Source organism: Anser brachyrhynchus (genome assembly GCF_964034855.1).
Source record: "Anser brachyrhynchus genome assembly, chromosome: 8".
Lineage (NCBI taxonomy): Eukaryota > Metazoa > Chordata > Aves > Anseriformes > Anatidae > Anser > Anser brachyrhynchus.
The window spans coordinates 10,865,348-10,889,551 of record NC_137702.1 but is presented as its reverse complement, the minus strand read 5'-3'; the positions used below and the strand labels follow the sequence as shown (position 1 = coordinate 10,889,551).

The following is a 24,204-nucleotide window of genomic DNA, read 5'->3' as shown; positions in this document are numbered from 1 at the left end:
TATTAATTATATTTATTTACTTATACGATCCCCTAGGCACCCGCAGCGGCTCGCAGACAAATACCACCCCGGGTCCCCGATGCCGGGACCTCAAACCCAAGGTAAGCAGATACCCCTGCGGTAAATGCGAGCTCGCAGCAGCGGGAGATCAGGGACAGGCTGTATCTCCCCGCGTGTAACCAGCACGGCAGATAATCCACACCCCGCTACAAGGAGCGGTACGGGGAGGCAAGTCCTCAGGTAACCTGTACCTCGCGTCACCTGCGGGAAACCCAAGACGGGGGAACCGAAGCGGGGAGCTGCTGGGGGGTCTGATTTGGGGTTCAGTGCCCCCGGGGCACGGAGATGCTGCGGGTCAGCGTGTGACCCACGGGGCGGCAGAAGGACTGCTGTGGGATGAAGCACAAAGGGTCTGAGGGCACGCTGCTGGTGCACTGGGTCACCAAACCTCCCCGTGGCCGCCATGCGCCTGCCTCAGCTTACAAAAATCCCCAAAACAAGAGCGCTGTGGCTCGTCTCGGGGGTCAAAGCCGTTCCTCCGAGCTGGGAGAGGTGCACACGAGTGGGGCTGGGCAGCACGACGGCACTGACCGCAGGGGGAAGACCATGGGCAGGACTGGCCTAGTTCTCATAAAAATGCTGCCCAAGTTGGCCCCGCGTTCACCTGCTGGCCCTCGCTAACAGCTGAAGGCAAACCGCCCCTGTCCCCAGCAGCCGGGCTCCTTCAGGCTCCGTGCCGCAGCCCGCGAGCAGCGCAGCCTCGGAGAAGATGTTCCGGGGGGGGGGGGTCAGAAAATTCCCAGAACTGGAGCTTGTCAGGCTGATGTATTGATCTAAGCGGACTGAATAATGCTCCATCATTTATTTATGGGGAAGTGCCCGGCGCGCTTCACAAAAACCGGCGTTCGGCAGTCACATTAAGGCAAGATTTAATGCCGGCAGAACGGGGCACCCGGGCGGAGGTCAGGATGCTCGGGGAGCCTCGCAAACCCTTCCTGCGCTCATGGAGCTGCCGGTGCTCTGCTGGTGCACCCCGAGGCTGCCGGCACAGCTTCCCCGGCCCCTCCGCAGGCCCAGAGGGTGTTGCACACGCTAATTGTAATTTTAATATTAACACGCACACTTTCGGGCAGGGAGAAAGCGTTTCCTTTCGGGAAAATCCTCCCAGGAGCAAAGGTGCTCAGCGGATCGAGAGTGCTGAAGGATGGGGACGAAGGAATAAAAGACAGCGATGGCGTTTTTTGGCTGAAAGTTTCTGCCAAAGAAAGCGATGCCTGTGCCAAACACGGGCCTGAAGAGAAAGCAGGCAGCAGTGAGATGTCCCCAGCTGCTCTTCCCCAGCCCGCTTCTCGCCGGCATGGGGAAGCGGGGGGGGCAGGGGGCGCTCCCCAAGGACCCCGCCTCGCGCGGCAGCCTGCGGATTGCGGCTGACCCCCCCTGACACTGGCGCAGGGGAGAAAATGACTTCGCGGCAGCAGAAGTGTCTTCTTCCTCCCGTCACGTCACCTGCTCGCCCAAAACAAGCATCTCCCTCTCACTCACCTCACCGCGCCGCTCCCATGATGAGGTGTCAGGGCGTTGTGCCAGTTCGGGTGTTGGGAAGAAAAAGGAGGTCACGTCTACGGCTAAGCGGGCTTTTAAACGGCTTAAAACATTCCCGGCGCCCCCCAGCATCCTTAGGTTCAGGGGCTGGGGGTGTCTTTGAGGCAGTCCCCCAGGACAGCAGATCGCTCGCCATCCCTTTATTTAACTGCACGCGAGCCACGGGAAGGAGGGGAAGGGGGAATTTCTTGCTGGGATTCCTTGCCACGCCAACTTTGCAGCACAACGGAAGAGAAGGGGCGAATCTGCCACCCCCCAGGCCAAACCCCGCAGCAAGGAGGCCGCTGGATCGGGGCAGCATTTAACCAGGGGGCAGGTGAGGAAGGAGCAGAGCGAGAAGTGGTGGTACGGAGGGTGAGGAGGAAAACTCGTCCCCCCCGTGGGCTGGCTGCCCTCCTGGCTGCCAGAGGCAGGAATTTCCCCCCCCCAGCTCAGCACCAGCCCAGGTGAAACCGGTCCCTTTTAAGCAGTTTAGTCAGAAGCGCTGCCACGTTCGCGGCTTTTCAAGTGTTTTTAAATCACTTACAAAAGCGGGATTAAACGATCAGGAATTCCATTTAATAGGACAAATAAAGAAATAACAATCTGCTCCATCGGCCCTGCGAAAGGCAGGTTTGATTTAAGGAAAAAAAAAAAAAGGGAAAAAAAAAAGTATAAAAGAGGGAGAGAAAAAAGGGAAAGGGAGGTGGAAAAAAAGGATAATGTGTGTTTACTCAAGCAAAGAAAAAAATATTTAAGTGATGTAGGGGAGAAGATTGCGGTAACTAGTGAAGAATAACATCGTCTGCTTTGCTGTCAAATCACACAAGAATTTCAGTAATAGATTCTCATTCTGACACTCAATTCAATTCGAAGGTGATCCTGCTTTATCCCAACACATCAAATATTAAACACTCGTATTAGCCGGGGTGCCGTCGCCTTTCCCAGCTTAGAGGCGGCAGGAAGCTTTTCCCCCCACTTTCTCTCCCCCGCTGTAATATTCTCAATGTTATCTAAACATGCCTTCATACACCGGGGTTCCTTATCAAGCCCATTCGGGGAGGGAGTGGGGGGGGCGTACTTAAAACGGTATTAGTTTGGGGGGCTTTTATTATTCTTATTTCCAAAGCTTTTCAATTTTGTGCGGAAACAGCTTAGGAAAAAAAAAAAAAAAGAAAAGGAGGAGGAGGGAGGGGAGGCAGCGAGAGGGGGAGACGGAGCGCGGGAGCGAGGGAAAGTCTAAGAAAGGGAGAAGCAGCCAGCAGCTCTTGTTTGACTGATGCCTTTCAACAAGGGCAGTCTAGCTTGTCAAAGCCCGGGCTCGAGATGAATTGGCATATCTATTCAGCCTGCCTCTGGATGTCATGCAATACAGTTTCATATTCCCAGATAAGGCATGATAAGCAATTGCTGCCCTGACACCGACTCCATCCATCCCTGCCTTTCTCTGCGCGCATCCGGCTGCCTTGCAGAGCTCTGCTGCCGTTTGTACCGGCACGGCACCCCAAGGGGGCCTCCGAAATGACCACGTAAAGCTCCCAGCCAGCACCCCAAACATCACCCCAGCCCACGGGAGGACAGCCCAGCCTTAAGGGAGAGCTGCAGGGGATGCAGCCTACCTGTGGTGCTCTCCCCTCGCTGGGCAGGCAGCCCCCGGCACCACGCTGCTGGCTGTAGGGTCCCTGCAAAGTGCACGCATGCCCTAAAACTGTATGACCAGCGGTGCTGCAGCACTGCCTACACACACGGCTCGGAGAACCCCGTGCTGGGCTCTGGAGCTGCCATGGGAGAGCCGCTGCCTGCCCAAGCACCCCGCGGCACAAGTGGATAAAGCTTTGCTTCACAAAGGGAAACTGAGGCATGGGACGGTGCCCGGCCCTTTGGTGCACGCGGGGATACCCCAGAGCAGCCTGTCTGCCCACGTCCCAGCAATGCCACGCAAACGCCCGGCCGTAACCCCCCTTAGCCCCAGGAGGGGCAGGAGGGACCCTACAAGCAGCAGCAGCCCCGTGGGCAGGGTGCCCGCGGCCCCGCGGGATTAGCAGGCGCTGAGGCTTACGCAACGACGGCAGCGCCCGCGAGGCCGGAGTGTCAAAGCGCCAAGCAGTTTAGGCTTCACATTGCTGTGTGTTTGAACAAGAACAGCCTCTGCTTCGCTCCCAGGCTAAGGATTATCCTGGATAAAATGTTCTCGACTGCTGTGTGCTCCGCGGCTGGTGGCACGCTAGGTTAATGCCTCGGGGACCTGGGTCCGAGCCCCGGGTTTGGGCGCGAGGAAAACAAAGCTCCAGGTCTGCGGGGCTGGGAAATAGGGCCGGGGGGCAGCGCTGGCCTGGGAGAGGGGAGAAGCAGGGCCCCCACGGGAGCAGCTCGAGCACCAGCCAGCAGGAGTGGGGGCCCGGTGGCCCAGCGGCACAACCCGGTGGGAACCAGGGGCTGAGCTGCACCGGGGGCATTTTTCCGTGCCTTCCACAGTCCTCGCCCTGCCCTCGGGCTAGGGGCGGGCTGTTTGAGCTGGGCTGCCTGCTCTGCCATCCCTGCGTTTCTGGCCGAGAGCCGGGCTGGGGTATGCTGGTTTCTGGAAGCAGCTCCAAACACTGCTTCCAGCACGGAGATACACAGGCGGCTCCCGACCAGCGCCTGGAAGGCAGAGCCCTGCGGGGCCATCCCTGGGCACCACCCCGGCCCTGCAGGACGCCGCTGACCGAGGAAGCCGGGCGTAACACGAAGGCAAGCCCGCGGACACGCTGCGTGGATGTCCACCCACTGCCACGTCCCCTGTCCGGGCAGCTGAGCGTGGGCCGGACGAATCCTCTTCGGCTGCTTCTGGGGAACCTCGCGGCCGAGGCGGGGAAGGTGCCGCCGGCAGTGCTGGAGAACAGGCAGAGGTCGGCGCTGCCCCAAAATCAGACCCACTGTCAGCCCCCGGAGACATGAACACGGAGAAAAGGGTGACACTGCCTGCATCTCTCCTCCACGGATTTAGCTGGAGGTCACAGACCACCAAAGGGCTGTCGTTTTGCTGCATTATACGAAGCCACAGCGTCCACTGATCTCCTCCTCCCCTTCCCGGGGCCACTCGGGTGTGCCCGCAGCCCCCCAAACACTCACCCTACAATCCGACCCCAGGCCTTTCCAAATCAAAGCCGGCACCAAGCTCGCTGTCAAAACACCGCAGCCCTTCGGAAGGGGGTATTTTCCCCCCTCCATTTCTATTTTTACACATGCACACGCTCCTCTCTCCCTCGCTCGCTGTTTAATTTCCGTGTGAGAGGGAAGCAGGTGCCCGTGCTCCCGTGAGCTCTCCCTTCGCTAGTTTTTTTTTCCCTTCTTGGATCCTGCCCCATTAGTTTAGTGCCCAGCCATCTGCGACGTCTCCTGTAATGCTGTCCCCCTTGTGTACCAGGGAGCTTTTCCATTAGCGCCTTTAATATTCTGACACCTTAGCACAGGCTGCTATTACATTCAAACACTGATCGCCCTGTGAAATTACATCGCAGGGCTTGCTAAAATGGAATTGTGTATAATCAGGCTCCTCCATGCACTGTCAGTCCCATCACAAATACAACGTAAAGCAGGCTTATGGATGGGCTTAGCAGCTGCTACAAGTGTATTTTTTTTAATAGATGAAGTATCCCTTATTTAAAGCATTTCCTTAAGAAAAAAAAACAACAGTGAAAGACAAATCAACAGCTGCCGCACTATGTTAACCATACCAGCGGTCTCTTAAAAACATGTTATTTACTAAGGTAGCTATCTGTTTATCTATAACTATATCAAACAGAGAAGGAGGGTGAGATAAAGATAGTTAAACAGACAGCCGAGGAGATATCTGCCGCTGGGAAATAATAGCTAAATAAAAAGTGCCATTATTTACTCCGCCGAGGGGAGGAGGGAGAGCCAGCGCTTTCCTCCCAGCGCCACGCAGCCGCTGGCGTGCAGCACGGGGCTGCTTTGGAGGCTCCAGTTTATAGGGGCGGCCACACCGCGGCCCCAAACACGCCCCTCAACCTCCCCATAACCGTGTCAGAGAAATCTGGGGAAAAAACAGTTCAGGATCCCGGTGCTGCATCTTTTTGGTGAGGCTGCAAACGTGGGGGAGGAGAGGGAGGGGATGGACGCAGGGTGCCGTGCTGGAGGCTTGCTCGGCAGGGCAGCCTTGCGCCCGTGCACAGGGTGAACGTGGCTCGAATTAAGGCAAAATCGGCTAAGTGCCGCCACAAATCCAGCAGCCTGGCCCTCGGAGGCTGTGGATCTCCCTCTGCCATGCAAGAGGGCCTGGGTGCATTCTGCAGGCGAGGCTGGTTTCCGCATGCCGGCACGCAGGGGACCAGCTTCCCGGCCTTTTTTCCGTTCCAGCTAAGGAAGCGATGGGTTATGGCAGAGGTATTTCGGGTGGATGCAGGAATGATGCGTCAGAGAAATGAGCTCTCGAGCTCCCTGGCTCGGAGTTGAAAACGCTGCCCCTGACCATGCCCTAAAGGTTATTCTGCCTGTCTGCTGTGAAATGTGACGGTACGTTGCCTGCAGGGAGATTTCCTGAGGCGCCGTGACCCTTCTGCTATCTCCTCCGAGGAGCCTCGGCAGGAGCGATGAGATTGCAGCTCATTTCCACACACCTTGAAAGAGCCCGTCTGGATCAAACACGCCGGGAGCAGAAGGAGCACGTCGCTGCGACTCGTCCTCGCCGCCTAGCAGAGAGCCTGCTCCGGCTGAGGCAGGCTGGGAAACAGCCCTACCCAAACACCGGCGCCCTCACCTTCCCCTCCACCCTAAACCAGGACGGAAAAGCCGAAATATTGTATCGTTTCCCTGTGCGGGATCGGTTCTGCTTGGGAACCACCGAGTAAAAGCCAGCGGCAGAAAGGCTGCCCTCTGCAAAGCAGCAATCTGCTCTGTGCGAACACCGACACGACATTTTGACTCTAGTTTTTGCAGTGCAAAACAAAGCCATTTGTCCAGGGCAGGCACGCGCACGCATCTCGGCGCACGGAGCTCCGGACACGTTCGGAGGGGACACGTCTGGTGAGGGTTACGCTGTCGAGCCCAAACATGCCCGAAATGGAGGCGGCGGGACTCCAGAGGGCAGAGACCCACGGACGAGGAGCCAAGAGAAAAGCCGAGGGGAGGTGCGGGATGACTGCACCTTCATTCCCACCGCAGGGGCGAGACGAGGCGATGCACCCCTCCGGTATTTGTGCCCGGCATTTTCAAGGGCAGGTGCCCGCACGCCGGCAGCGAGGAGGGCTGCTGGGCGTCCAGCAGGTTTACGTCTCAGTGTTATAACCTCTTCTTGCAACCCAGGCCCTGGCGGACGGGAAAGAAGTAAGAGAGTGCTCCTGCAGGACCTCCTCACCACATCTTGTGTTCACTTACCACGCGGCTCTGTGTGCCCACATCCCCCAGCTCCTGCACTCCCACCCACCATGCCTTCCTGGGATGGAGCCGCGACCTTCCCCAAAACCCACCTCTGGCACGATGCGGAGGAACCAGCCCGCGTAGGACAGCCCAGAGGGGCATGGAAACACGTGCCCTGCAGCCTCCCACCTCCTCTCCCCAGGCGGCAGACTCACAGGAGCGGAAAACAAGCTTTCACGTTTGGCACGGCACCAGCCCAGCAGAGCCGGCACAGCCCCCGACTGCTCCTGCTCCGCAAGAACTGAGTCAAACAGAGTTTCTCAGCACTCCCACAAGATGCGAAGCCGCTCGGAGGAGACGGAGCTAGAAAAGCAGGAGAATGCAATGCACACGGCATCGGGGAAAAGATCAATAAAGATTACGAGGGCAGCGGCCGCGTCCCTTGCCCACGCCGGAGGCTCCCGTGGCGGCAGGGAGGGATCACCAAGGCGAGGTAACGAGGTGCCGGCGCCCAGGGACGACATCTGTCTAATCAAAGGCAGAGTTTATGCTGGATCATCTAAGCAGCAGCTCTTCCTCGGGATTGTTGACTCGGGTCGGGGTTAAGGCCGAGGAGGCGAAAGCAGAAGCGCCGCTAAGAGCCCTGCTGGATGCAAACGGCGGGCAGGCAGCGCGCCTCGGCCAGCACGAGCAGGGGACAAAATTGAGGCTCCCCGCTTTCGGTAAAAGAGCAAACAAACGGGGACGATGTGGGGTTTGGGGAGCACGCTGGAGAAGAATCGATTTGGAGAAAGGTTAGGAAGGCGGAGAACGGAAGGGCCCAAGAGCAGGACGTGGCGAGGCCCTCAGAACGGAGGCGTGGGGGGATGAACTGGCTACAGCCAGGGACGAGCTGGGGGACCAGCACCGTGTTATGGTGCTGGGCAGGTCACGGAGGAGACCGTGACACTAGTGACAGATAATTCGGGACTTTGGGTCCCCAAGGCCTCAGCTGACGCCTCCCTGGGGAGGACACAGCAGCCACCTCCGTCCCGCACCGGCCAGGGCCACCTCACCGAGCGTCCCCATCCCGTGCAGGTGCCGAAGCTCCGGCTGCAGCTGGAGGAAAGCAGAGAAGAGCCAGCGAGACGAAATGCCTCCCGGAGGACAGCGGGTCTGCAGCAGAGGACCAAAGGGCCGGGACGTGACGGGGATGCTCAGGGGCAGCCTGGCAGGTGCTTGGCTTTCCCGGCCGTGGAGCCGTGCCCGGCAGCCTGCCCGCTGCCTGCCACCGTGCCAGCAGGGAGGGAGAGGCTGGTGCGGAACAAGGCGCCCCAATTAGCTCTCCGCTCATCTAATTACATCTCCGCTGGGAGAGCCGGAGCTGGAGAAACGACACGGCTGCCTCCTTGACCACACGCTCAACCTTTCCCGCCTGTGCCATTTTAGTTTTCAGATTTTACCTTGTGCTAGCTTTTTTGTGATGTCTTGGCAGAGCTGCCCTGCCTGCAGCCCTCAGCTCCCCCCCAGCGCAGGGCAAGCCGGTACGTACCCGCACACGCTCCCCGTGCCACGTCCCTGCACCCCGCTCGGGGAGCCAGGGCTGCAAGCCACACACGTAAAGGGAGAGAACAAGGGGCACGGGGACGCAGAGGGAATGGGGGGACAGGGCACAGGCGGGTCCCCCTGCCCCACCGAGTGCCAGCGAGCCAGGCGAGCGCGCCTGCCCTCCCAGCAGCACCCCAGAGAGCCGGCAAACGAGCTTCCACCCAGCCCGCTGCCTGTAATCGCAGTCAGTCGGCGTGTGTGTTACGCTTGAGTTGATGGCTGGTGTTAAATTCAATGCCTTGAGTATCGATTTCCTCGCACATCCAGGACTTTGTTAAAGGGTTAGCCGTGAACCGAGATCAAAGGGAGGTTAACTCGTTTCTGCGAAGTGGGAAAGCAGACCTCCAGCAAAACCAGGCTCCGGGTCCCCTCCGCAGAGGATGCTCTCTGCATGTTGTTAGCTATCCCGGCCGTCTCGAAAGCCAGATAAAGCCACAAAGCTGCCTCAAAGCGGGGAGATAAAATGATCCTGACAACTTCCCACGCACCCCAAAGCCGTTATGAGCGCACGCCAGGGACCGGCAGCACGGGCCAGCACGGGACCCGTCCCCTCTCCACGGGGAACCGGTCCCCTCGCTCAGCCCAGGAGGAGAGGGTGAGCCAAGTCACCGCCACCGCGCCCCAAGCAAGGGGACTGAGAGGGGGGGAACCCACCAAGAAGACCTGGGGCTGTCCCGGAGCTTGGGAAGGCGCAGGGCTGCTCGCCAGGTGACAAGGACACCTCCCCTGGAGCTGACACTGCCATCAGCACCACCTCAACCTCTGGGGCTCGCTCTCTCTCCATTTTACCCTGCTCCTTTCCTTCCTTGCCCAATATTAAGTAATTCTGGCACTGACGGCATCCACATCAGCAGGTTTTGCCAAGGCAGTAAGAGTTAAGCGCACAAATAGCAGGACACTCGGCTTTACCTTCTGAATTTTTAAGGGACGGAGGCAGGGAAAGAGGCATGGGAGACAATCAGGAATGGTTATCACTAGTATTAATGAACGCCCAGAGGCACCGGGAAAGAAGCATCCATTTCAGACGAACATCTGTCAGCACTCAGAGGTAACATTTCTGAAGTAGCAAGGTACTCAGGAGCCTACGTTGCATGTCCTGGGAGGCTTAAGCACCCACGTACGTGATTTCTGACAACAGGCCCCGTGTCCCCTAAGTCCTCAGGGCACCAACCCCATTTCTCAACCCCTCTCCTCCTCCCCCAGGAACTGTTCACAGCCCAGCCCAGCCTTCCAGCAGCCACGCTGTCCTTCAGCCACGCTCGTGGGCTTTAACAGCACCAAATCTTCCACTCCGTGGTGGCTCCATGACCTGTCCCCACTTCCCCGAGGAGCCATGCAGCTTCACCTGCAGACAACGCAGCGCGTTTTGCCAACCCCACCAAAAATTAAAACCAAACCCCGAACCAAGGCAGCAATGCTGCTGGTATTTCAAACCAGCAGTCCCGCTGGTATTTCCCCTGTGCTGCAGCACCTGGAGGGACCAGAGACCCATCACAGCCCATCTCGGTGGCCAAATCCCATTTTCTTCCCGTGTGCCTACAGCCGTGGACGAAGAGGGATCTCCACGTGTGATGAACAGGCACTTCCCCCACCCCAAACTCCTGCCACCCAGCAGCTGATTTGTTTTTAAGTGAAAGGTTTATGCCAAAGTGCTTGGGGAATATCAGTGCCCAGCATACCAAGCGCTGAAGATTTCACTTAAACTCTCAGCATCTGTGTATCTCAACTAAATTAAGCTATTTGCTATAAAAGAGCACAATGACAGTAATGGAATAATAACAGCATTAATAAAACACAACAATCCTCGAATGAGAAGCGGACGCATCAGCTAGCTGCAACCAAGAGAAGAAGGCTATTTTAAAATCACACACAAAAACCATCTGGGGGTGGAGAAAACCAACAAAAGCTCCGAAACTCAGAGGTCAGACTGAAATTATGTTTTTAACCTCGAAAGAAAGATGCCAGGCAGAGCGCTCCCACACCGGCTGGAAACGAATTTCCACAGCTCCCAGCAAAACGGGGGCTTAAAATGGGAAGGCTGAAAATTTCCAGGGGGGGCTCCACGAAATGGGGGTGGGAGCAGGCTTAACAGGGAATCAAAAGGCTGTCAAGAAAGGCCCGTCTGATAGAGAAATGCCCCATGAAGCATCAGCAAGGTGTGTGACCCAGCTCCGGGGACAGACCCAAGGGAGCCGAGCCAGCGCCGGGGGCCAGATGCTGGGACATCGTTACGTGAACATCCAGATGTCTCGAGCTCACCACGCTGCCATTTCCTTCCTGGCTGGAAACCTCGCCTTCGCTTCAGCCACGTATTCTTCCCCGTGCTTCGTTTTGGGCGAGGTTGAGGTTAAACCTTCCGTTTCGTGGTGACCTGCGCCCTGTTTTTGCGGGGGGAGCCATTAATGCGCACTGAGCGTGCCGTGCTGCATCTCCAAGGTCTCCCATCCCACCCAGAGGGAACGCCCCACCCCGACTGGCCTCGTGGGGACGCGAGGACGGGCGAGCGTCGTTTCCCTGGAAGGGACGGAGGGGAGGGGATGAAAGGAAAGGACACCTCTGTGTTCACCACTGTTCAACGCTCAACATCGGCGGCTGAGCGACCCAAGGCTCCAAAAAAGCCAGAATTAGGCAGAAAGTGGAGAGCACCATCTTCAGGCCTACCTGCCTTTTAAGAAGGAGCAATGTGGGGCTGGCAGGTCGCTTGGGAAGCAGGCTCACGTGCTGCAAGACGGCTACAAGCCTTCTGGGCACAGGACCCTAACGCCAGCCCCCCGTCTTGAACCCTAAGCAGAGGGTTTCAACTCGGCTGACCCTCCGGAGAGCGCTCCCGACTCGACCCTTTCCGAATTCCTCCAGAGAAAAAGCCAAAGCAGCACTTGCCGCAGATTCGAGCAGGCTGCAAGTTTCTTTGTTTTCATTACAATTTTCTCTCCTTTTTTTTTTTTTAGCCATTTCTGTTCTGCCCCCCGGAGGTGCTCCTGTGATTGAATGAAACACGACCCCAGGCTCCAATAAGTGTATTTCAATTACATCTGTCACCATGTAACAATGTAATGATATATCATGTGATATTAAATCCATGGTAATCATATCAGCGATTTTTTTAATAGTGCACTAATCACATTATTACATCTCAATAATTAACAACAGAAGGCCTAAAAACCTGGATACAAAGAGGAAAGCTCAACGGGTCCTCGGCTCTTGCCCGGGAGAGGCCCAGAGCGGAGCAGGATGGTGCAGGAGGTGCTGCCACGAGCACAGCGTGGCGAGGGGCAAATCTCCACGCAAGGGCGCCGGAGTTTTGCACCAGCAGCGCTGCGCAGTGCAGCCAAGACTAGGCTCCCCCCAAGCCCCGGACTAAAGGAGAAGCAGGTATTTTGGAGCCAGAAGCAGACACTTTGCACGTCCCGCCTCGCCTGGCATTGCTCTCTTCTGCCCTGCTGCTCCTGCACCTCCACCTTTCCTCCAGCAAACCAGCCCCTCTGCTCCAGAAGGCGTCTTGCAAAGCGGGCCCTCCTGCAGCTCTTAGCGGTCACCTCGGAGGCTGTACAAAAGCACTCCAGAACGAAAGAAGCATTTTCAAGGCACCTTGAAAATGAGACAGCGATCCTCCCGACCTGTCCTTACCAGGCTGCAGGACGAATGACTTTTTCCTCTCCCCTTGCACCTGGAAACCAAGCGCCCCTGCCTCACGGGGGGCTGCGAGGCTGATTTCTGCAGCAAAACCAATCTCAGCTTGGAGCTGAAAAACGGTGAGGATGCCTCGGAGGGACAGGGATCCTCTGGGTCCCAGCCTCTGCCCCAGGCTCTCACCGAGGTGCAGCACGCAGCCTTGTGCGAGCAGCTCGCTCCCCGCAGCCGCTGCAGCCTGCCCCGGTCAAATCAAGGCGGGCAGGGGTCTGGAAAGCAAAACGTACCGTGCCTGAATCCTCGCCCCTCTCCCTCCACATGCAGGGCGAGGATGAGAACAGGGCAGGTGGCAGGGAGCTGCCCCCAGGCGCCACGGGCAGAGCGCTTGGGCGTGGGGATCCCGCTGCGCCCCGTCCCCGGCTGTGCTGGAGCTTCCTCCCAGGTGCAGCCCGGTCAATCTGGCAGTTTCCACATCACAAGCTGATCTGAAGAGAGCCTCATTACCTTGCCTTCAAGTTCCAGCCAAGCACTTAGCTCTTAAAGACGGGATTTAAGAAATATTTGACTGATCATTTCTCTCCTCATTTAGTTTGGCTGCTCTGAACCAATTCAACCTGTGAAGTTGAAACAGTGGGAATGGGAGGAAATGTAAGTGCAGGCAGCCACACCACGTCCCTGCTCCCCCTCCGGCTCTTCCCAAAGGGCCGGATCCTTCCCAAAGGGCTGCCACGAGTGCCCACAAGGGCATCTCCCAGCCCCAAAGGGCAGCCAGCTCTTCCTTCCCACTGCAGGACAGGCATTTGGGGGGATCGTTTGCTCTCTGGTGTCCAGACAAGCTTCTGCTGTGCTTGAGCATCCCCCAGCTACGAACAAGGGACAGAGACAGGGATGAGCCAGCCAGGATTAACAGCACCAACATCTCCAACAGACCCAGTACGGGACATCCCCGTGTCCTCTTCCTTGCACGCCTTTCTCCTGTCGAGTGATCCTGCCGAGGGCAGGCAGGACAGACGGATGCCTCGCTGGCCAAGTCGGACTTTCTCTCCTTCCCCCCTCCTTTCTTTCCTTCCTTCCTTTTTTTTTTTTTAATTTTGTCTCGGAAGCCACGATCCTTTAAAGATGTGCACGTCTCATTAGCTCTACCTTGACAATCATTACCGTTGCTGCAAATGCAGGAGGAGAGCTCAGCCCGAGCGTGGGGGAGTCCATTACCTCCTAGTTAAAGGGACACCGACAACTCCGGGCTGCCCGCGGTCCCACTCCGCCTTCCGAGCAGGGTCTCCCCGGCACGCCGCTGCTCCCCGTCCTGCGCTAATCCCCTGCTTAACCTGGGTGAGAAGCAAAGCTGGGGGGGATGCGTGGTCCTGCGGCCACTGCCAGGCTCGTGGTGCTCCCCCGGCGGGGCTCTACGGGCAGCACCATGCCCCGAGCCCTGCCGGGCGCAGGGTGTCCCTTCGCAACGCGCTGCACGTGGACCTCACACACCCACGGCTTGCTGCAGCCGGTGCTCACTCCTAGGCTGGACCACAGGGTCTGAGCCTAGCCACGAAGCAAGCGGCTAGCCCAAATGCCCACGGCAGAAGCCACAGCACTGGCTGGGGTGAGGACCACCAAGAGGGTCCTAGGGCACGGCACGGTCCCCGTTCCTGGTGGCACAGCTGCACCAGGGGCAGCACGAGGGTGGCGAGCTGCGTGTTCATGAACCAGCTTCTGGGGACAGCTCTGCCTGGCAGTCCCCAGAACCTGCTGTGCCCCCCCATGGAGCTCGGACCTGATTTATGTCGTGCAAGCGCAGCACCCCTCATTTAGGAGCTTTCAGGGCAAAGAGCCCCGTGCAACTTTCGATCCACTACCCCCCTGCCTCCTTCCAGCCCCGCTGGGGCTGCCTTTCAAGCCCGGTACCACCTTAGGAGGCAAACGCAGCCCGGAGCAGCCTTAGGGAGATGATCCCGCTCCTTTGCGGCCGGCAGGACGGGAGCTGTGCCGCAGCCACGGCATCTCCCTGCTGCCCTCGGCGGAGCCGCGGCAGGAGACAATACCACGGGCCGTGCTTCCGAGCCGCGCTGCGAGGAAGGCTCCTACCTACACACGAGGCCGTCCAAGAACTTGACAGGACTCCGTTTGAAAAAGATGTTGAAAGAAATGATCTCTTTAAGTGCAATGGGAGATATTTGTCTCTGATTTACCCTTGGCTTTTTGCTCTGGTTCAGGTAGGAGCGGTGTGGGATGGCTGGCAGATCTGAGAGCATGGCACGCCCCAGCGGGCAAAGCGAGCAGTGCGGAGGAAGGCGCGAGTCAGTTTGGAGTGCTCCCCATTTATCAAACTCACGCAGCCCGCCAGCAGAGCGAGTCTTTCTATCATTACAGCTCTCAAAATCCGATTCATACCACTAATCCTGCCTTCATTCTCCCAGATTAATAACATCTCTTTCAACCTTCACAGTGTGATAAATAGACAAAGAGAGAACAAAAGGAGAAACAGAAGTGAGAGAAAGAGCCAGAGCAACTCCACATAATAAAGAGAACCAAGAAAGGGGAAAGAAAAAAAAAAAAAGGGAAAAGAAAAGGGAAAGAAAGAAGCCGGCACACTTGACTCTGCCATTTACTTTAGCAGATTCTCACCACGAGCTCCCTGCGATCTTGAAAGAATGTAAAACATTGCTCAGAGGAAAGGCTCGTTAGCCACTCCGACCAGCCCCGGTTTGCTGGAAATCTTTTCACTTGCAGCCTCGGCTCAGGCCAGGGCTGACTTTGGTGCTTCCTTGTCCTGCTCCTTCCCAGATGAGCAGAGGCAAAGCCCCCAGCACGTGCCCGCTCTGCCTGCAGCGGCTTCTCAGGGGGGGACGGAGGGGGCACGGCCGGCGTTGCTCCAGGGGTGCAGCCCAGAGAGCCCGAGGCACGCGGGCACACCTGCGGCAGGCGAGAGGTGCCCCCTCCCCAGCACCGCCCCGCTCTGGCTCTTTCGGGAAGAACCGAGCGCCAGGAGAAGCCCATCCTGCAGCCCCGCGCCTCGCGAAGCCATCCAGCCCTCCGGCTGCGGGGCAGGTGGATGGAGACCTTCAGCCACCTCCTCCCCGCAGCCTTCCCCCGTTCGGCTCTTCCACTTTGCCACGCCGTGCTGAGCGCCCCGCGCAACTGCTGAATTATTTTAATAATTAAATGTTTATCGGCGCATTCTCCCCATAGCGCTTCCAGACCCGCCTAATTTCCTTTCCGCTGAGTGCCTTCCCTCGGCTCGGTCTTTCCACAGGATGCACACCTGCAAAGCATTTCCTGCACACCTCTGCTCCCCCTGCAAGCACAATCCCCCCGGAGCCCACAGGCAACAAGGATGCTGCTCTCTTACGGCTCCGCATCCACAGCCCCCGTGCAGAGGCTGGGCTGGATCGTGTCTCTTTTTTTTTTTTCTTTTTTTCCCCCCCCCTTTTCTTTTAAACTGTTCCATATTACTCCAGGCTTTGAAGTACAGAGAAAAGCAACACTCAGTGTGCCTTTTTTTTCCAAGCTACCTTTATCAGAGCAAATCTTTTCCTTCTCCGCTGTGTTGCTGGAGATAGATATCAAGCAAAAAGAAAGTCTCCTCTTCTAACAATGGATTTCCCTTCCCTTCTGAACTTCAAATAGAAAACTCTTATCTACAGCCACAGTTGACCAGAAGAAGAAAAGAAAAGAAAACAGACATATGAACCGAACCCGGGCTCTCTTTCTATTTACTCAAAAAGGCTGTGCTGGGTTCTTCACAGGGAGATGCTCTCACCGTGTTTATAGCACACGTATTTACCCACTTCACTCGCTATCCCACCGCCACGGCAGCGCGCCCTCTTCTCCCCCAGGATGACTCTCCTCTGCTCCACGCACCCTCCGAAATCTCGTCTTTGCTCAGGCACCAGGGACCACGCGGCACAACAAAGCCTGCCCCTAAAGCTGGGGGCTGCGAGAGCTCTTCCAGCTCAGCTAAGGGTACTGGCAGTGATGCCCCTGGCCCTGTAGAGCATCGCTTCCACGTAGCGAGAGCTCCCTGAGATGGCAGGACGGATTGCAGGCCTGGCCTTGCCGGCTCTTGGTGCACAGGACAGCAGCCCGAGCCCAGCCACGTTCACGCCCGGCACCAACCGGCTCCGCTGCACGTTTCCAGAGGCCTCTAAGAAAGGGGGCAGCCTGATCCTCCTCAAGTCTGGGTCTCTCTTCAGAGACCCGGCCCGCCAGGGGACCCCGCCAAAAAGGCTCGCTGCTGAACAGGAGCGGGAGGCAACCCATCGGGCACAGAGGGCTGGAAGCTCTCCAGATCGTTTTCCATTAGAAATAAGGAGCCTCTTTAACCGAAAATCCCACCGCAGGCACCCTCTCCCCTTCCAACCCGTACACGGCAGAAGCCCTGAACCCTGCTGCCGCCCAGCACCACCCCTCTGCAGCTCCGGGAGCTCCTGGCTCCGAGGCAGCCCGGGCAAGCAGAGCCCAGCCCCAGGGGCCCAGCAGCCTCTCCTCCAGATCCCCCGCAGACTTTTCCATCGTCCCCTTAAGGTTAAACTGCACAAAAGCCCCTGGTGCTCTCCCCTCGGGGCAGCCCGGGTGTTGCAGAAGGCTCCTTCCTCTCCGTGGAGCCACGACGGGGAGATCCAGCAGCCCGAGCACCTTCTCCTCCAGCTGCCCGGTGACAGATGCCCAGCCTCGGAGCGGGGGCACTGGCGGAGCACCGCCAAAGTGCTTTATAATTCCCGCTCCTCTCCTCCCTCCTCGACGGCTCCCGGGAGAGGCGTGATGATGGACGGTGCCATAAGCGACTGTTTCCAATCGGGGGAATGTAAGTAACGACAGCTGACAGCATTCCTGGAACACACGGGCGCCGCCGGCCGCCGTGCCTCGCCACAGCTCAAGGGAGAGGAGGCTGGGGCGGGGAGGCTCGGATGGGGTGGGGGAAGAGGAGCCCCAAGAGGCTGTCCCCAAACTGGCTGCGAATAACTCGTCCCATCAGTTTGTGAACTGGGCAGGAGCCAAGGGGAGGTGGGTGGTGTGTATCTCATGGAGAAAATCCTCCCGGGCTGCACCAGAGCTGGGCACCACCGTATCTCTCTCTGGTGTCACTCGGGACCACTGTGCACCCGGTCCTTGGGAAGTGGGGTCTTGCCCGGTCCCTCAAGGTTTGGAAAGACTTTTCTCGCCCCTTGCTCCCCCAAACCAGCACAGACTGCCACGAAATGGGAGCATGAAGTCAGTAAGCTGGAGCTGGCTTTGCACCGGCAGCACGCGGGCGGGTGGACGGAGACACAGAGGGACGACGCCGCGCCAGCCCATAGCTGCATTCCTCTCCCACAGCCTCAAAATTAGCAGGCAAATTTAACGTGCAGAGAAGCGACCGATTAATAACCCAGCATTGACTTAAGAAGACCTTGAATAATACATAGTGCTTGTACACAGAAGGGGAAAAAGTCAAGTCCTTCTGCTTGTCAAGTGTATCCGCCTCCCGACACTCCACGAGAAAACCTCTCCGCAAGGCAGTCACAGCTTTAAGCATCTCTTCAGCAATGCCTTTTGCAAAGATTAATGGGAAAACTTCGTGCCAAGTGAGGCTGGCAGTTGGACAGTTCCAAGTACGGTGTTGTTTTAAATGCAATTAGCGCTGCTCGTTAATGGAGTCCCTAACGCTGCCAAGGAGAAGAGGCTGAGCCCCCGCAGCCCACAGCGAGGTGCCACGTTCAGGCAGATGACCATGTTGGCCACGCTGATGGGTGAGAGGAAGGGTCTTACCACGAGGCAACCAACCCCTTCTCCACCCTGCAATCCTCCCAGCAACTCGGTCAAGGAGAAGTCAGCCCCAAGCAGACCAAAGACTGACCGAAGCTCAGCTGCAGGTGCTGTGCTCCACGGCACACCGACAGCAGACGAAGCTAGGAGCAGACCATTCCCTTCCCCAGCCTGATTTCGGCCTCTGTTGTTTGGTGCTGGTTTTGGTGTGGGTCACCGAGCAGTGGCCTCAGCATCCCTGAGTGGAGCTCTCTGCTAAATAAAGATGGCTGGAGAAAAACGTGTCCCCTTTTGGGAATACTGCAAGAGAGAGCGAGCGGAAAGCCGGAGTTTACCTGGACAACAGCCACTATTTATGTGCGGGGGCTACGCGCACAATGCCCATTGTCAGAGAAGGGGGGGTTTGTGTAAGACCAGTGAAATACCGTGAATCTCAAATGCCTTCGTTTTGGAGTCAGGGCAAGGAGCTCTGAAGAGCATCAACGGCAGAGGCTGCCACCGGCTGATCTGACTCCGGTGGCTGAGTCACCCTTCGGTGCCGCCAGCCCACGAGGATGCTGCACGGCTCGGACGCCCGCAGAGCCATCCGAGAAGACTCACAAACCAGCCTTGTGGCTGAAGGCTGGGATCAGGAGAGACGAGACCACATTTCTGTTCCGATCTCTGATGAGGAATCACGGCAAAATCCTCTAACCCACCGGTGCCTCGGTATCTCCACGGTGATAACCGGTGAGCATTAGGAGCCTAAATTCGTCCATGTGTTTACAGAGCTTTAGCACCTCGTGCCCGAAGACCAAAGGACCATCGCTACACAAAACATGCGTTGTGTAAGATATGAGGCTGGGAGGCATTTAAAAAAGCAGCCACCCCGTGTAAAACATAAGGGAGATGCAAGAAGGAAACACGATTTGTCTTTTTTAGATGTAAATGAGCGCCAGCCAGAAGCAGAGATCCAAATGCACACTTTTAGCACGGAAAAGTGCTTCTGCAAAGGGGACCGAGAGAAAAACGTGTTAAACAGGCTCTGAGTTTGATTTCCAGAGTAATAAGCACAGAAACGGAGCCCAAAGAAAAAGATCCGTATTAGCAAGCAAATCCAATCATTCAAATACTAACGAAGAGGCACCCAGGCCGGCGCAGAACTATTTCCGGAGAGAAGTTTGCCTCCCCAGCCCTTTCACACCCTGCAGTGGCTCAATGGAAGAATACTTAAGAAGTTGCAACTTTGGCTATAATGTGTAAAAAGCCCCTGAAATGCGACATCATTTACTCTTCTGTGCTATTGCTCAGCAGAGCTAATAAATCTTGCATGAGCAGAGCTGATTCTAATTTTCTAATATGAAAAGGCATTTGGATAGAGAGAGAGGGGGAAGATAAAAGTGATTGAATCTCCAATAGCCCGGCGTCGGTGACAGGAAACATCCTGACGCGGACCCCAAGGAAGAATGGCTCCCCCTCCTCCCCGCCCCACATCCCATTCTCCCTGCTTGCTGCTCGCCGTGCCTCCGTCTCCCCTATCGACGGGACGTGCCTCGAAAAGCGGTTAAACAAGTTATCATTTCTGCCTTCTGATCAATCTGAATTTTCAGGACGATTACCCCCGTAAGCAGCGATTGCTGGCGGCAGCCCCGCGGATCCCTCGCCAAGGCCGTCGTGCTGCCCCTGCTAACACCACCTCGGAGGGTGCAGGGCTGTGAAGGCCACTTCGAGGCACGCCTGGCGGAAAAAATCAGCCGGGGGAATTCAAAAGGGACGTTGTGCCCAGTATCCGTGGCCCAACCCAGCGGGGGGGGGACCAGGGACTTGCTGGAGTTGTCATCAAAATGTGAGCTGATCCGGCTAAACCAACGGATCTGCCACCCCCCAACGCCACCTATGTAAGAGCTATCTGTTCCCAGCGCTAACTGCTCCTCGTGAAGCTAATAAAGCCCGTTCCCAATTAGAGACCGAAACTGTTAGAAGGAGGAGAGGCAGGTTTTAGCAACCTCTAAAAGGGGTGGGGTTTAGATTTGGGGGTTTATGTATTTTCCCATCGGAAAATATTTAGTATCACCAAAAAAACCCTGGCACTGACGCAAAGCAAACCCCCTTCCCCAAGAGGGGGTAACCGATGCTGGCTCTCCGAGGACGTGGCTCCCCCGAGGCCCCTCTCACCACCACGGAAACGTGGCCCCGAATAGTCAGAAGCCCCGGTGACAGAGGTTTGGCTGGCAGAGGAGGCTCAGCACCCCCGCTCTTGCAGGAGCGCCGCTAGGTTGTCCGCAGGCTCGTGGTGCACGTGCAGCCCCCGGGGGGCAAGGAGCACACGGCTCCCACCTGCACATCGCTCCGTGCTACTCCCTTCTCTGTCTTACGGGCTTCCCCAGTCCTTAGGACGTGGCTCTGTCCATAAAACAGCTCGGCCAGATCCTCGCACCCCTTCCTCGGGGCACCCAGGCACCGTTGGCTCTTCCTGAGCAGCTGCTGCAGGCGGAGGCTGCGCCCAGGCTCGGCAACCTCCGCGCCAGCAGCAGGGAGCTTCGGGAGAGCAAAACCCCCGCCGGAGAGCAGCTGAGCTGCCACTGCGGAAGGCAGCGGGGCGGCAGCGGGGCGCTCTCGCCATCCTGCCCAGCAGCTCGGGCTGGCAGCGAGCAGCAGGGGTAGCGCCAGGTGAGGCCGGCGGGCCAGCTGCCTCCGCGGGCTGCTGGCTGGGGGAGCTCTCCGAAAGGCACCGGTATTTCACCGGCTATTTTACGTGCAGAATTGCCGATCAAAGCTATCCCCACTGTGTACTCCAGAGCAATAAAAATGAAAAAAAAAAAACCCACAAGAAGAATTCTTTAGGCGGGTAATGGGCATTTTATTCCTTTTTATGACACTAAACATAGGCAGCTGGCATAATTACACCACAATAAAGGCATAATGTGCACCTAGCAGAACAAACTCATACTTTTGATAATTAGGCAGAGCAAACACAGTCTGGGATTCAATCAAACAGCTTCACCGTCTCCTGGATCTGTCGGAGCCCCCATGCCCGTGGCGTGGTAGCCCCGTGCTGGATTTCGGGGGGCCCCACGGGGAATGCTGAGCAAGCAGAGCATTACCCGAGAGCTCTCCTGCGTGGCAGTGATGGACGCTGAGCTCCGCCGCTTACAGCAGAGGCGCAGGATGGGTGCACGCAGCTCCTGGGAGGTAGCTGGAGATGGTGCGGGGCAGAGCACCCCAGCAGGACACCAGTCGCCTTCCTGGTTGGCACTGGGGATGGATCCGGGGGCCATGAGGGCACGTGTAGGATCTACAGCTTGAGCTTGAAGAGCGACCCCACTGGCAGGGCTGCAGCAGATTCTCTTCCAGAATCACACCTGGTGTGATGGCAAGGGGAGACCAGGACACCGAGAGATGCAGAGCTCCTGTGGGCTGGGCAGCTCCGCTGGGGCAGGCTCCAGGAGCTGGAAGGGGTGAGCAGAGGCGTGGGGACAGCCCTCTGCAGGACGGACCGTGGCCAAAGGCAGCCAGCAGGGACGAGTCCAGAGGGAAGCCGTTCCCTTTGCCACAAGGCCAGGGCAGAAGGGAACGTCCCAGGGTGGCTCAAAGACCCTCACCAGCAGAAGGGGCCGGGCTGGACCTGCTGGAAGCCGGCGAGTTGCTGTCTGATGGCTCTGTGCTCCCATCGGTGCTGGCAGCCCGGCTCACCTGCAGGCCAGCCTCCTACAAACCACAGCAGCAGGCAGCAAGCGAGCTCCTCCGGCAGCTGCAGGTATCCACGTGGGACAGCTCCTCCCCGGGCGAGGAGCCCAGCCAAGGCGGAGATCCTAAATGATCTCTAAAATATTAATAGCATCAATCAGAGCCAGGCTGACAGAGGTTACAACGCCGGGAAAGCAGGGAGAGCAGGCTTTCCTCAAGTTGGCACAAATCCACACGCTAAATATCCACAGTTTGTTTAAAAAGAATAAAACAAAATGGATGTCCCATGCCTGTTCCTTCCAACGTCACGTGAAAAGTCTTCCAACGGCCCGGAGGGAGCCTCAGCCTGGCCGCAGGTCCTCTGCACGTCTCCAGACGACACCACTACCTCCAGCTCCTCCTGAAGGCATCCCACCTCCTCCTTTGGGGAAAAGGGGCTTCATTCTCCCACCTCTCAGTATGAAGGAGAAAAATTCTTGCCGTGACGCTCCTTCAGGACATTACGGTTTATTTTGCAGCACTGAAGACGTAGCGTGGAAGCAGAGACCTCCCGTTCGGCAGCGTGCATCGCCGTGCTGCTGGGCTCCAGGGGGTGCAGGATGCGCTGCAGCCTGCCGGCAGGTCCCACAGCTCTGCGAGACGTCGCTGCTCATCCCAGGCAGAGAGACCCCCACAACCGCTGCAGCAAGCACCCAGTGTGGGGTGGGATGAATGGGGGAAGAGCAGGGGCAGGAAGAAAAGGCAGAAAGTTGCAGCAGGCAGAGCCCACGTGAAAACATCTTCAGAAAGGCGCCTGCTGCCCAGACATGGGACGTGGCATGCCCCGAGCTGTACTGAGTCTTGGACCAAATCAGCCCTGGCCAAACGGAGCACCGAGATTTCATCTCTGCGCCACCAAAACCCTCTGGGGGTGCTGTGGGATGGCTCTTGGCAAGGCTCACGCTTCGGGTGATCAGAGATTCCCCCCCCAGCGGGCCACAAAATAGGAGAAGGAGTTTATGCCTAGCTGGGGGCAACAGATTAGGCTGTCTCCTAGCCAAAAGCAGGTCATACCTACAGCCTTCCTCGTCAAGCCCCCACGACAGGTCCAGTCCACGGGCTGCCTGAAAGAGCTCGAGCAAGGAAACCTGCAAGCGGGAGGGTGAAAGCCAGGATGGAGCCAGAAGTGCGGTGCCAGCATGGGGGAAGGGAGGCAGGAGATTCTTAATCCTAACTGTGAAAGCAACTTGCTTAGTAGCCTTGGGACTCTGAGAGATTTAATTAATTAATTTAATGAGTGCGAAGCACTGTACGTTATTAATACACGAATTCCACTACAGTGTCTCCCATCTCCCAGTTCAGCATCTCTTGCTGCTTTGTGTCAAGCCCACAGGATGCAAATCCAAGCCGGGGCACGGCTCCGTGCAAACGGGGCCCATGCTGCGTCCCCACACTTCTCTAGCAGCAACGAAGCCCTATCCCTTTCAGCAGAATAGTGCACCAGGAATACCTGACACAAGAGAAGCTATTTCTACTTGCCAGCAAGCCCTCGGCATTCGCCGGCAGCTCCATGCCAAGCAGCAGAGGGAGGAGGGCGCAGGAGCAGGCTGGTGCTGCCTCTCCCTGCTCCCATGTTTCGGAATCCTGTTTGGATCAAGCAAGGAGAGCTGGACGGGATGAGGCAAGGCAGGCTGCGCTGGGCTCTGGCCAGCCAGGAGGAGGAGGAACAGGCCTTCCTGGAAGGCCAGCACATGCCAGGAGCTCCTTAAGGCATGCCAGCCCATGGGAAAAGCATCCTACGCAGCAGAGAGCACGCGCAGCTCCCGGGCTCTACTGCAAAGCCAGCGCCTGATGCCGATGATGGAGGCAGCAGCCACTGCCCCTCCTGTAGCCACGCGGGCTCTGTAGAACAACGAGGAGCACGCCAGTGAATGCCCTAATCCCCAGGGCTAGCAAATCTGATTAACCCCTCACCCCTCCTCTGGAGAACTACACAGGGCCACTGCCATGCCCCTCCATGGAGCTCCCGTCCTTTAAATGCAAAGAAAGAGGGCACAGCTCCTGTCCCGGGCATCAGGCAGCCGTGCTGGTGCTCCCACAAAGCTCCAGCTGCAGGGCTGGGATGTAGGGATGCTCTGCCCCCTTGCCTGACCCCCAGGACTGTGGGGAAGGCCGTCCTTCACACGCCGTGCCTTCGCCTCCCCGCTTCTCCCAGCCAGGAGCGCAGCACACGTTGCAGGATTATTGTAAAACATGCCCTGCCTGTAATCCCTTCTCCTCCTGCCTTGCTCCGGCACTGACTGCAGGGAGGCTGTGCCGGGCCGGGGCTCGGGCTGCCTCCTGCAACGCCAGGGCACGCGGAAGGCTCCGGTGTCTCCGGCTGACCCCACAACTCCCGCGCACCCGATGGTTTCACCTCCACAGCAGCGCACACGGAGCCAGATGGGAACCAGGAGGCTCCTGGGTGCCGCAGCCAGATGTTCACATCCCGCAGCCCGGCACACGCAGCGGGACGGGCGGCGCGCCGGGGCTCAGCAGCTGCCTCCCCGCCTTTCGCCCGCAGGCTGCGGCGGCGACGTGCGTGCGGAGCCGCAGCCACCGACCTGCCTCCGACTGCCTGCACCGGGATGCTCTGGGCAAACCAGCCAGCACCACGCACCC

The 24,204-nt window shown here is 57.8% G+C and overlaps 1 protein-coding gene across 10 annotated transcripts in view; it reads right to left on the bottom strand.

The window, feature by feature from the left end:
* ERI3 (ERI1 exoribonuclease family member 3) overlaps window positions 1-24,204 on the bottom strand; it is a 118,135-nt gene that overhangs the window by 35,439 nt on the left and 58,492 nt on the right. For 6 of the 10 annotated variants that reach the window (XM_080603431.1, XM_080603437.1, XM_080603434.1 and 3 more), the window contains one exon: window positions 5,178-22,691. The exons of 3 other annotated variants lie outside the window; for them this stretch is intronic. In XM_080603431.1, the coding sequence (XP_080459557.1) occupies window positions 22,065-22,691 (627 nt within the window). In that variant the 3' untranslated portion in view covers window positions 5,178-22,064. Of the gene's footprint in view, window positions 1-5,177; window positions 22,692-24,204 lie in introns of those variants that run through there. One more of the 10 variants, XM_080603438.1, reaches the window with a different exon arrangement.